General features: G+C 45.1%; 1 protein-coding gene across 2 annotated transcripts in view; it reads left to right on the forward strand.

The window, feature by feature from the left end:
• The window catches only part of LOC146184300 (transcriptional adapter 1-like), a 49,765-nt gene that overhangs the window by 23,304 nt on the left and 12,675 nt on the right, over positions 1-13,786 (forward strand). For both annotated transcript variants that reach the window (XM_084609364.1, XM_084609363.1), the window contains exons 5-7: positions 3,561-3,658; positions 5,215-5,418; positions 11,606-11,760. In XM_084609364.1, the coding sequence (XP_084465490.1) occupies positions 3,561-3,658; positions 5,215-5,418; positions 11,606-11,760 (457 nt within the window). The remainder of the gene's footprint in view (positions 1-3,560; positions 3,659-5,214; positions 5,419-11,605; positions 11,761-13,786) is intronic.

Here is a 13,786-nt window from a genome sequence, read left to right on the forward strand (position 1 = left end):
CCGAAATGTGAATTTCTTAACATGCTCTTTTTACATTAAAGCTTTTGCAGTAAAAAAATTGGTAATTCGACTGTGCGCTAGCTGGCGCTTCATAGCACACGCTGTCGTTGCACTTCGAAAAAGTCCACTTATATAAAATAATAGCTGTGTAACTTCTCTAAATGGCTCCAATTTATCCTCAGCAAACTCATGCTTGAAACGCGCTGCGAACACTACCCATTAAAACTATTACGTGTTCCCTGACCATGTCTGTAATGTCGACAGTGCTAGAGTAAATGAATTTGTCTTACTTTTCATTTTTGTCTGTGCTATTTTTTTTTTTTTTGCTTTTCTTAGTTCCATTTACTTTTCACCTTTGTGTTTGCTTTGCTTCTGTATTGTTTCTAAAAGACTCTTTGCAGGTTATCACGGCCAGTAACCCTGCTTTCTGGATCAGCAGTCACAGCCTCTGCATTCGGATGATATTTCTTTTAAGTCTAAGTGTGCTCCATTTTAATGCTTGTCCCTGCTCCTGAAGTGAGGAATGTTGTATCCTTATTTTTTGTTTCAGTTTCGTTTCTTTCAGTGTACATATCGTCATCGTCATTCAATATGATTCCCTATATAAATGGCTTCACTGTGACGAATAAAGGAGGGTTTTTGCATACTGCGCTTGCGTGGTCCCGTGTCATGCGTCTGGTCTGAATCGGACACCACATATTGGCGCGAGAAGCAGAGACTGCGTGATCTTTATTGGTGGCCGCGTTTGAATAAACAGATAGAAGAAGCAATCCATTTTTGCCATATCTGCCAGGCCGCGGACAAGTCCACTAAACCGTCGTTTGCACCACTGCAGCCGGTGACGTTTACAGCGCTACCATGGCAGAAGTTAGCAATGGATATAGTGGGACCGATTGGCTGGGCCCCTTCAAACTGTAGGTACATGATATCGCTGATCAATTATCATTCCAAAAGGCCTGTGGTTGCCTTTTCATCTACAGTGACGTCACAGAGTGTGGTCGATTTTTTGCAGACTGTGTCCAGCCGAGAAGGCTATCCGGAAGAAATTGTCACAGATAATGGGCCTCAGTTTAGTTCGTAAATGTTTGAAACATTCTTGAAGAGAGGGGTATTGCGCATCGTTGTTCTTCTCTGTACTATCCACAGGGAAATGGCGCGATTGAACGTTTTAATCGCATGCTGAAAGATTTCATGCAGGTTGCCTGATTGGAGCAACGGCCCCTCCAGGCTGCTGTGGTTGACTATCTCGGCATATATAGGTAGACGCCGCATGCGACAACAGGTGTGTCACCAGCTAAGTTGCTCCACGGGCGCCAGCCAAGGACAAGACTCAATACAGTGGGTTTGCCGACAAGAGAGGGTGGCCATGCCGGTTTGAATAAAACTGTTCCTGCTAGGGTTAGGACGAAGCAGATGTATGCAAAACAGTATACGGACAGGAGGCGAGGTGCGAAAAGACCAGCCTTTAGAGTAGGGGACTTCGTTCGTGTATGCAAGACAGCAGACTGTGGGAAAGCGTCGGTAAACTACACGGGACCTTTCAAGATTGTCGGCAGAAAAGGCAAAAATAGCTTTTTGATGAGCGACGGTCGTTGCTGGAACGCGTCTAAACTAGTTCGGGTTCCATGCAATCAATCGCAGACAATAGACAATGGGCATGGGAATTGCCTCATCACTGCTCGGGTACCGCTGTGCCTGAAAGCCGCGCAGATGCTGAACAGGGTGAATTGTTGCGATTGCCGGAAACAAAGGCTGAAGTTAATGAAGAAGTGGTTGCTCCTTTAGAGGATTCGGTGGAGCGATCTTTGCGTCGCAGCACTAGGGTACGCCGACCTGTAGAAAGATTTGGGTTTTCTTTACCTGAACAATAAGTGTCTAGTTCGTGTTATTTTGGTTGTTGCAAATTACTATGTTGTATTTTTCAAGCGGGAGGCGATGTTGTATCCTTATTTCTTGTTTCAGTTTCGTTTCAGTGTACATATCGTCATCGTCATTCAATATGATTCCCTATATAAGTGGCTTTACTGTGACGAATAAAGGAGGGTTTTTGCATACTGCGCTTGCGTGGTCCCGTGTCATGCGTCTGGTCTGAATCGGACACCACAAGGAGCTCGCATAACATCAGCTAATGTTGGACGTACTCAAGCTGACAAAAACAAGTCTTCTCATTAAACTGTTGGTTAATAGACTGAAGCTTTCCTTTCATTCCGATCAGGTTGGCTGTTCGGTAATAAAAATTTGTGGATCCTTGTGGCTGTGCAGTATTAAGAATTTACTGCCTGCGTGGTAATTTGATAAAAATGCCCAAAAATTTGAAGGAAATGCTTTCGTGCTGAGGAAAGATAAAGGAATTCGGGTTGATTTTCTCTACCTGGATGTCTGGGGAGAGAAGCATTTCGACCCGACCACAGTGATATTGCTTAATGTTTGTATTTCTATCCTGACACTCATCTACTGATGTCCACTCATTCGCACTAACTTCTATTGACACTTGCAACCACTCACTTGTACTCGCACTCACGTCCACTCCTGCTCGCAACCCTCTCACTCGAACTCGCACTCATGTCCACATCCCATTATCCACTCACTCGCACTCACATTCATGTCCACTCCCACTCGCATCCACTCACTGACACTCACGTCCACTCCCCCTCGCATCCACTCACTCACACTCATGGCCGCTCCAATTTGTGGCCACTTACTTGCACTCTTGGCCGCTCTCATTCGCGGCCACTCACTCGCACTCATCACTCATACTCATGGCAGCTCCCATTGGTGGCCACTCACTCACACTCGTGACCACTCTCATATGAGTCTACTCATACTCACGGCGTGAGTGGGAGTGAGGCGATATAAGTGCACTCATGAGTGAGTGCACCGACCTATGGTCTTGTAAGCCAGTATTATTTTGTATGGAGTGGACAAGGCAGCCACCCTTTGAACAGATGCAGTGACACATTTCAAGTGCTCGTATTTATAATAGGTACACTCACACTCGCGACCACTCTCATATCCGTCTACTCACTCACACTCGTGGCCGCTCCCATTTGCGGCCACTCACTCGCTCTCGTCACTCATACCCATGGCAGCTCCCATTGGTGGCCACTCACATTCGCAACCACTGTCATACGTGTACTCACTCACGCTCACGGCATGAGTGTGAGTGAGGCGATAGGAGTGCACTCATGAATGAGTATGTCTTGTAAGCCAATATTATTTTGTATGGAGTGGACAAGGCAGCCACCCTTTGAACAGATGCAGTGACACATCTGTCAAGTGCTCGTATTTATAATAGGTAATGCTTTGCATGCTCTGAATCTAGCGTCGCTTGAAAAAAAAAAAAAAGAGTAATTGACTTTTTTCTGTTTTTTTTAATAAATGAGCTTTGAACAGCAAGGGGCCGCCGCAGACTTCAGCCAACTAAAATTTCTTTTTTTAAAGCTGGCTAAGGAAACTGGTGCACACTTTCTGCTCAGCCGGTATGAGGAAACCGTTTGGTCCTATCCTCATCGAATACCATGCTTGAACTGATGAAAGGTGGCATTTTTGTCTTGTTTCAGGCCGCGAATCAAGTACAGCCAGCAGTGCACATGGTCGTGACAAGCGGAAAATGGGAAAGCTCAAAAGCAAGGCAAAGCCTGTACGAATCTCGTTTGAGGTGAGTAGTGTGTTGTTTCTCTAGATTCAGTATGGGTGTGCTGGGAAGTTTGCTTGTTGCTTGTACGGAAGTTAAACACTTGATTCCCTCTCTCCTTGAAATCGAGAAGAAATGGGCAGGGCATATACTGTGAAGGCAAGGCAACCAATGGGGTCTAAGGGTAACCAACTGACAAGAGAAGGCAGGCGTAGCAGGGAGTGGCTAAAAGTAAGGTGAGCCGATGATGTTGCAAACTGGTGGCCATAGTTGGCACGGTTAGAATGAGAGGCCTTTGTCCTGCAACGGGAATCCTAGGGGAATTCGAAGGAGTTGTCTCAAGCAAACAGAGCTTGAGTTCAGGACCAGTTTTGTAGGTTCTTTCTGAACTTTGAAGCCAGTTTGGCATGCTCTGTAAAGGTCAGGTTAATGATTCTGGCTGTTACTTTTTAAAAATATCTGAGCACAGATTACATAACTATGAATTGCTATCTAGTGCAGAAGCTAACGTGGACATCACACTGGACTCACTACTGTTAAGGCCTAATCAGTGATGCTAGCTGCTAGAGGGCAAATATTTGTTACCCGATGTGAAGCATGGTAGTATCTGTCATCATGCTATATGCTTATACTACCCATTTATGCCCACAAGCTAGCAGGTTTTGTGTATTAACTGCATGGTAGTACATTTTGATTTGTTCATTATTAGGCCACCGTAATTGTGCAGCCAAAAACTTTGCAGTTTTTTTAATAACCATTGTTTGGAAAAGCGAGAATTGTTTTTTTTGCTGAAAGTCATTTTGTTATAATTTATAATAATCATTCATTATTCCTGTTATAGGAGAATCATTTGACTGCAGGATTATGTGGCACTATGTCAGGAAATCAAAAGCAGGAATGTAAAGAACCATTAAATGTTTGAAACACTATGCTTTTATGAGGGCTAGTTGGAAAGAACTTAAGGACTTCTTGTTCTAAAAAGGACCGTCCTTCAGTTCATGTTGCCTGCCAAGCCTCATCCATGTGTGAGTGTCTGTGTGTAGACACCTGGTTTGCTTGTCTGTTGTGATGATGGTCTCTGGTATGAGGACCACGTCTTGAGCTAGAACACAAATGACTTTATATATTGGCTGTAACTTTTACCTCATGTGCATCTCTTCCTGCTAACTCTCTTGAACTGTTCTGTACCTTGACAAAATTCATAATTTTGGACGTACTTCTGGTGGCAATTTTTTTTTTTTTTTTTTGGTTGCTGTGAGTAAAAGAAGGTGACACCTGGAGGGGAAAACAGAGAGCTCACGTGGATAGTAGAAAGGTGCCTACAAGTTGTGAAGGACTATGTGAGGCAATAGAGCAGCTGTAGGCGTGGGATTCTTCTTTCAACTCTCATGTGTGTGTAGTATGCTGATGATGCGGAACAGTACGGGGACAAAGTGCCACTCATTGCGGGTGAAAAGGAAGGTTCTGTTCAGAATATAGTATGAAGAGGGGCATCAGTGAAGCAAAGAGAGTGGGCAGGAGTCACATGCTTGCTGTGTTTTCAGCGCTTGTGTTGCGAGAGATGTCATGTCTCATTGCAGAAGCGGTTTGTGCCTGCAGCGCCTGCACGGCATGTGCCAACAGTGCGTGAACCTAAGGCTGAACATACCATCAACTTCTGCCTCCTCGAACATTGCCTCCCGGACGCCACGCTGGTTCAAGGGCGCATGTTCGTCATTGCATGGGACCACGGAATAGACAAAGTCGATGACGCAGCAGTGGAGATTGTACTGAATGCCATCAAGGTATGGCAGACTGTTGAGCCAGCGAAGTGACATTTTGTTGTCTTTTTTGCCTGATATTTTATTATTGCTTTGCTCAGTGTGGCTCTCATGAGTATGTGTGTCACAGCTTGGAAACGCTTGGTTAAGAGACGTGGCATTATAGCCATTTCATTCTGTTGCAGTCTCATAATGCTCACGAGCAACAAGTGGTACTGGGAAGCACAAAAGAATTGAGGCAATTTTTGCATCAATGAAGAGTGTGCTGTTTCCTGTTTGAAATTTTCATTGGATTGTTACTGCTCATGTTCATCGCTGTGATTCTCTGCCCTAGATAAACAGATTTATGTAGGTCAAATTAGCGGAAATATTAAGCTAGCATTTATCTTTCAGACTGGTCTTTGTAACAGAAATAGTGCTTACACATTGTACGTGTGCAGCACATGGAAATGTGAAAATTCTCTCATTTTATGAATGTGAACCATGAAGGCACTTCGTTGAAACTTCTTTAGTATATGGTTAGATTACCAAGTTTTAGTGACAAAGGCTACTTTCAGTAAAAAGAGTGCTAGAAAGAACCAAAATGAAATGCAGATATTAGTTTGTTAGTAACTGTAAGGGTACGGACACACTGGCAGGAGAACGCGCGCGGTGTGCCGCCAGCGGCAGGCCGCCTGCGTGGCAGAAAGGCCACATCGGTTTCACGCGGCGGTCGCCACGGAGGTCGTGTGACAGCGCTGAGCTCTCCTTGTGTCAGACTGCGCGAGCAGAGCCGCGACTCTTTTTCGTCCAGCAGCCCGCATTCCAGTTTCTCGCTGTCCCTCGTCATGTGCCGCGATGACCGGGTTTGCTCCGCAGCACACCGCTCGAGTACTCTTAAACAAGTTTACACTCCTGTTCACATCTTGCCCGACGTGAATGTTCAGCGGGCACTCAAGTATGAAAACAACTCGCCTGCGAGATCGGATTCTTTGCCGATGATCGCTCATCGGTTGATTTTCGCGTAAAAGGGGCAGTCTCAAGAAAGTGTTCCATTATATTCTCTCACTGAGGCTCAGTTTTCAACGCGGAGGCACAAAATGAGAATGAATGCTCGCTTCGTCGTCGATGGCACCGAGCGCTTGATCGTGGTTATAATCGTGGTCTCGTCGCCTCAGCCACGGGAAGTTAACTTCAGTAGTAGTCACTAGATGGCGACACTGACCCACACGTCGCTGAGCCGGACGTCTCTCATTGGCTCATCCGATTCGCGGCACGCGGCAAGCCGCCGAAAATGCTCCTCAACGCATTCGTCGCGCGACAGATCTACCCGCCGCCGCGGCAGGTTTTGCGGCATGCTGCGCGCGTCTTCCTGCTAGTGTGTCCCTACCCTAATAACATCAAGAGAGCTTTCTGTAAGTGGGCCTCTTGGTCTAGGCTGCACCAGCATTCATTCACTTTCAAGCAATGATCATGAAGCCCTTTCACTTTTAATGTTGAAAGTTTAAATCAAGGGACGGGAAGATGATTTTGGATTTCTGAGTGATTTTCTTAGCAGTAAGTGTGTATTTTGCTGCCGAATAAACATATTTATTAGCTGCAACAAGCTAAACAGTCAGTTTTTACTAAGGAAAAAAAAATTGGATGGTTTTGTTTGGTTTATAGTGTGTAATGTGCCAAAGTGACATCAGCTACGAGGAACGGGGTAGTCGAGGGCTCCGGAAATGTCGAAGACTTGTGGTTTTTAACACATTATTGTTTTTGTTTGAATGCACCAAAGAATGCAACCCCAATGCCAGTGGGATCTTTGTTGGAGGATTCGTTCTTGCCGAGGTGAAAATAATCATCATCTCTGGGCTGCCAGTCTCGACAAGTGCACAAGTATAGCTTATAGTATAGACAAGTGCAAGTACAGTCAAACCTCGATGTAACGAACACGCATATAACGAATTATTGAATGTAGCGAACTCTTCCGAAATATTTTTGTCAAACACACGTATTTTTAACTTCCCCTAGCGAATGCGGTTCGGCATAAAACGGATATTACGAACTTCGCGACGCCGACCACTACCTCACTTTAATAGCAGGAGGCAGGCTTCGTTGCACTACATGTGTGTTATGCAGCGCAGCAAACGTTCAGGATTACCTCGCAGACGCTGACAGCGCCACAGATCCCACGACGGCATTGGGAGTTGACAGCCGAAGAAATCTATAGCCTCCGAGATTACCCCCGCGCGCCTGTTTGTGCGCACAGAGGTGATCTCGGAGGCCATAAGAAATCGTTTGCATCTCACAATCGCCGACAGCGCCGCTTTAGCAGCGGTGGCAGCGGCACGATCGAATGTTGTTTTTTGCCTTTTTGCATGGAGGAAGGAAACAACTTGCTCTTTTGGTTTTTGTGCTATTCGCGTTTTTTGGTTTTAGTGTTCGCAGCGGCGTGGCCGTCGTAGCGTTCGGCGGAGGCTGCGTCGGTCGTCGTGTCGAGTGTGGTGCGCGGGTGTGCGTAGTGCTGTGATGGTGGTGAACGTGAAAAAAAGAGCAGAACTGACGTTAAAGACCAAGCTCAAGATAAAGGCAGTTTACAAGAGGAGACTGATTGACACTCTTCTCGTGAAGCTTCTTATGAAGCAGGACTTAAAGATCGACTTGCTGGGAGCATTAAAGTGGCATGGGACAGCGTGAAAGGCGACACGATTGCCAACTGCTTTTGGCACGCAGCTTTTGTTCCAGCAGAGGCCCGCGCATCAAGTGAAGATGGGGACGAAGCAGAAGCAGAGCTCCGCGAGCTCGATGAGGTGACATGCCCGCAACAATGACTGTAGAGGACTTTGTAGGCGGCGACGACATCGCGGTGACCACAGTTGTACTGACAGACGCCGAAATCGCTGTGGAAGTTTCTGAACATCCCGCAGACGAAGCTCAGGCTGACCGTGCAAACGATGAGAACATTACGACTTCACAAGAAGCGCTTGCTGCATTGGATTTACTGCGCCGCCAATACAGTGCTATTGAGAGCAGTGGGTTTGCCCTTGTTGAGCGTTTGCAAACTGTGGAACAGGGCATGATATAGAACGCGATCAACACAAAAAAGCAGGCTGCGGTAACGCAGTTTTTTGCTCGTAAATGGACGTGACCCAAGAAGGCACCCTCCGAGTTGCTGTGCCTTCTCTAATTGAATTTTGCTGCTCTTGCATGGATTTTCTACGAAATTTTATATTACGAATTATGGATAGAGCAAACTATTTTCCGATTTTTTAACTGTTCATTATAACGAGGTTTCACTGTATAGCTTGGAGCAGTGTTCTCAAACTTGGTTCCGTATAACTGAAGGGCTTCGTAGCCTGCTTTTGTGGGTTCTGTGAGTCCCCCTGTGCCACTTGATGTGACCGACGCATGCGGACAAGGGGCAGTATCGGATTTTTTACAGCTCACTTTAGAGCACTCTTCCATCCTAGCTCGTTCCTCTGTTTCGTGCCGTCCAAAGCTCAGTCCATGGCAGCGTGGTAAGATGTTGTGCAGCAGCAAGGATGCAGCTTTTTTGTGTCTTGGTGGGAGCGACGGTGGCTAACCTGTGCACTTGCCAAGTTGCCCTGCTGTCATATCCATATAGTATATAATGCTGGTGCAACTGTGTGTGCAAGGTAACACGTGCTGGATACTTGCACAAAGGCCGAGTTAGCTGAGTGAAGCCAAACAGAAGTCTCATTGGGCATTTCGATGGACACAGTTTTGCCTCCGGTGAGCCCATTTACTTCTCATTATACCAGTATCTGCCGAAGTAGAGGAATACACCTACTCCGCACGGCCATCAGAGCAGGGCACGGAAGATAGCCAACGAAAGCTAGGCGAGCAGTCACATGATTGCCCAACCAGTTGAGCCTACGGCAGTCTAGGTGGCATTACTTTAGCACACAGAGGAGATGGAATGTTGGTTTTGTGACTGTAGCTTGTGTCCTTGCCTTAAAAAAAAAAAGAAAAGAAAAACTGATTGTCTAAAGTAAGAAAGCAAACTAATGCTCACAAAAGAACAAAAAGGTAAAAAAATATATATAGAGTGTCCATGTACAAGCAGCATTGCCCGATTGTGATGCTCTTATTTTTAATAATATCGCTTGTTGCCTCGGTCTACAAAGGGAGTGTTAAAAGCATGAAAAAAAAGATTGACCAGTTATGACTGGTGAGGGTTCCTTGGCAGATATTGATGGCTGTTGGGGTTCCTTAGGCTTAGGTCAAAAAAGTTTGAAAACACGTGGCTTGGAGGAGCAGCGGAGGTGTGAATAGTGCCCTGCTTGCAGCACGAAAGATGTAGGACATGAACAAAGGAAATAACAGTGCAGAAAAACTAGGTGTGTTCTGCCATTAGTCACAGCACCTTGTGCATTCCATGACTAAGTATTCAGCATAAACAGGCAATAGTTTGAACTGTTCTGTCATTTTAGCATAATTTTGCAATTCTAAATACAGTTTAACCTGGCTAATATGTTTCCTAAAAATTGTGGAGAAAAAGCTTATTAGTGTCCTGGAAAGTGTGTGATCCAAAAGAACTACATATTATTCTGAGAAATGAGGCTCAGAAGTACAAAGGCATTTAGTATTAATACTTTTGCTTCTTATAAAAGGCTGGCAATTACCTGCTTTCACATCATCTCTAGCATTTCTGGTGCCTGTAGACTTCTGTCCATATTTGTGTGGTTTTCAGTGCAAGAAAGAAAAGTTTGTTGCACGCTAAGTCTGGCATTAGGAAAAACCAGGGTTGCTTTGTTGTCACTGTTGCCGTTTTTGAGTGCTCTGCCTCATCACACATATGCACTGCAGAAAAGCCACTCTGGCACCTGACTCCACCATTGTGTTTGACCGCAACTACCTCTATGCGGCAGAGTTTGCCGTAATTATAAGGGATTGATTTGAAAATCATGTTACCTGGAAGCACATTAAATGGTTGAAAAACAGTAACTATTTGAAACATTTTTATTGCTCACTATTTTGAGCATATGGACTGGAAAATTGCATGAACAGGAATATATGAGTGATGTTATATTCTAGGGAGACAGGGCTAGTGTCCCATTTGTTTATTTATTCAAGTTTCCCCTAAAGGCCCTCCAAACGAGGGTATTACATGTTAAGGAAGTGTGCAGAGGCCTTGGTGTGAAATTGAATTCGCAGGCTATTACGTTAGCATTATGTCACTGCCTAACTTTGGCTGTTGTCTACCAGGCGGGGGTTGTACTATATCAGTCCATATTTCAGTTATGCTTGGTTTATGTGTGCCAGCTTTAAGCCATAGCTTCCTGCTTAATCCATGCCCGGTCATTGGTGCCGATATCAAAGGATGCTGACCGTCGCACTCAGGTCCACGGTGGAAGAAAGAAAAGTGCTCCATCGGCGCGCCTGCACTGTAGCAAAATGCACTCACTAGGAAGAAGTACTTTGCACATTGCTGCATTCGTGGGTTTATACACTGCAAAGAAAAGTTGTTGCTCTCCAGCACTCTTGAAGACGGAATTCGGAGTGCAGGGCTATAAAGGCATGTGCCTGCAGCTTAAAAAACATTGTTGAAAACATGCGAACATGATATCGGAAGCTTTATTTGGTGTTGTTTTCAATAGCTGCCAGCATGCGGCCTTATCACTGTGGTTGTAATGAATGGAACGACTTTGTCCACGCTCGTTGTCGCGAGATGCGGCTTTATCACTTTCTTTGTAGCACGAGATGCGCTGAGATTTTTCCCCAGTAATCGCAATGAAGCACAACTGTTTCCGTATTGTTCAAGGCGTTTCCAGGTTCCTTTGGCAAGTTATCTAGATGGTTCTTCACCTACTTTAAATTGAGCACTGACCAATGCAATGGGCATTCTCAGTTCAACGGCCAGCGAGCAGGTTTCCTGTTATCACCGCCGCCGAGTTACTTATTTCTTTTACGGTGCAAGTCAGCCCGATAAAGAGTTGATTCCAGTGCTATTATGCCTGTCTTCTCTCTTTTGCCTATGGCCTTGTAACTGCCACATGACAATATGCATCGATGTTAAGTGTCCCTATAGAAAAAAGCCTTTGCAGTGCTGGTGCTGCTCCTTGCGGCCGTGCGTACAGTACAGACGTTGTCGGATTGCCTTTTCCACCAAGCATTAGGCAGCCCAAGTGGGTGTGTGGGAGTGACAAAACTAGATGCTCACTGTGATGAGTAAATGGATGAGGCACTGAGCTGTTTCTTTTTTTTTTCTGTGTGCCCCGTGCAGTTTCAAATGCGAGCCCTTCTGATGGCAGTGGCGGGTCGCCGCAGTGCATACACGCTGGGCTTGGAACGCATGCAGCACAACTTGGGAGTGGTCCAGCGAAACCCTTACCTGCAGCTTCGTGTGTCTGTTATCATCAAGCAGTTGAAAGCAAAACGGTGAGGTGCTCTTTTTCCTATAGTGGGGTCATTGCCAGTAGCCACTCTCTGGTCAGATTTTTTTTAGAAACAGTCGCTGATATTCGAGGTTTGTGCAGCTTTGTCTCCAGGCACGTCAAGAGCATAATGCAAGAAAGATACACCTACTGGCAGAGCCATGTGACTGACAACTTTTTAGCTGCCAGCTTTGTGATGTGATTTGGCTGCACTAACTTCTTAGCAGTGCTTGGTGTGACCCAACTAAGGGGAAGCAACGATAAGTCAATCCAGTCACAGAACAGCATGGTGCCTTTGCGCTCTGCTGTTCTGTTTTTTTCTTATTGTTGCACTTGTACCTAGGTGGTATCAGAAACACACTGGAGTTGTCCATTGTTACATCATGGAAAACTACCCAGGTACAACCATAGCGAGAAGAAATTGCAATAGCGGAGTAGAGCTGCTAGATGCTGTTTGCATTTTTATTGTCCATTTACCTTGATTATGAATATAATGGAAGACGTGCTCTGAAACTGATGTACATCATTATCTACATTTTGCCACTTCATTCTACTGCTTTTAGCAGCAGTGATTTTCAGCAGAACCTTAATGTCTCAGCTTCCAGTAATTACAAAATTTACACGTGAATTATGTGACGGCGAATGTAACAGGAGGGTGGAGACCTCATGAAAAAAAGAAAGCAGTCTTACGATTCAATGTGACCATAGATTGTTCAAGCTAACTACCACCAAGGAGCTGAGGGTTCGGAGAAAAACAGCAGTAAACAGTAACAGCAGTAGAAGAAAAAAAATGGCAGTGGCTTGCAAAAATGCTCAGGATGATATTTGAGAGGTAGTACCTCGGAAGTGTGCGCAACATCATCATCTGCACTAAATTGGACCAAGTGCCAAGCTTCTCTTAAGTGCAGGCTCTTTTGGAGCCTAGTTTGGGTTTTTCAGGCCGCTATGCAGTGGTAAAGGGTGCAGTCGTCTGTAGTAGGGGGTAGTAGATCTTAATTGGTACCTTGCCATTTTCAAGCAGTTCTGTTTTAACTCTCCCGACAGTGTGCATGCAACAAAGCATTGACGAGAACACAAAAAAATAGCCGTTGGCACGCTGTTCTCGTCTAAAAGGTAGGCCACCATTGCCTGATTTGTCGCCAGTTAAATTGACCATAATGCGAGCAGTCATTTTCGAGGCCATTGAATATTTCAGACATTTTTTTCTGGTCCCACGAAGTTCGAATTAATGAGTTTTTAAAGAATACAGTGTGAATTCTTTTTTCTCCCCAAGCTTTCTAGGGCACAAAACTATATCTTCACCACCAGGTATGAGAGCCATGATGGGGAGCCAGCTGTTCGCCAACCTTTAAACAAAGCGCATGGTATGCAAGTGCGAAGAAGTTGACTGCAGATACGGAAAGAATGCAGTGTGGGCCTAGGGTAGGGTGGAGAAAGTAAAGGAAGGCTAATACTTTTGTCACACTGGCAAGTCCCAACTCCCTCGAACTTTTTTTCCATAAAGGACCACGGAGGGAGTTCAGCCACAATGGAGTTGTCGCAGTGTCACACGGCTAAGAACGAGATTCTCAGACGCCGTCAGGGTCCCATTAGGCGCTGTTCATTTTGCGTATGCATATAATATAATAATCAAGTTAAAAGATGTAAAATAATTTTACCTGCTTTCTTTTCAACAGTTTGAATTAAATTTAAATTATAAATGTATTCTTCATTCATGTGAAAGGAATGCGCTGTTGCCTTTACTAGCATAGTCTGTTTGTCCATTCTGCTGGCCACAATGTGCTTGCGAAATTCTAGGATATCTAGGATATCTGCCCGTTTACTTTTTTCCATGCTTTTCGTTGTGTTACAGTAATAAAATTAGTTATAAACCAAAGTTAATGCATGTGTGTGTTTTTTTTAACTTGCATTGAAGCTCACGGGGAACCAGAGTACTCCCTTTACCTGCCGGAGGGAGATGATCGAAACTCCTTAAGCTAGGAACTTCCTTTCCTAAAGGAGTGCCATGTGACACGGCACATATCTCTATT

The sequence above is a fragment of the Amblyomma maculatum genome, chromosome 7, assembly GCF_055883805.1.
Source record: "Amblyomma maculatum isolate TAMU_Amacu chromosome 7, ASM5588380v1, whole genome shotgun sequence".
NCBI lineage: Eukaryota > Metazoa > Arthropoda > Arachnida > Ixodida > Ixodidae > Amblyomma > Amblyomma maculatum.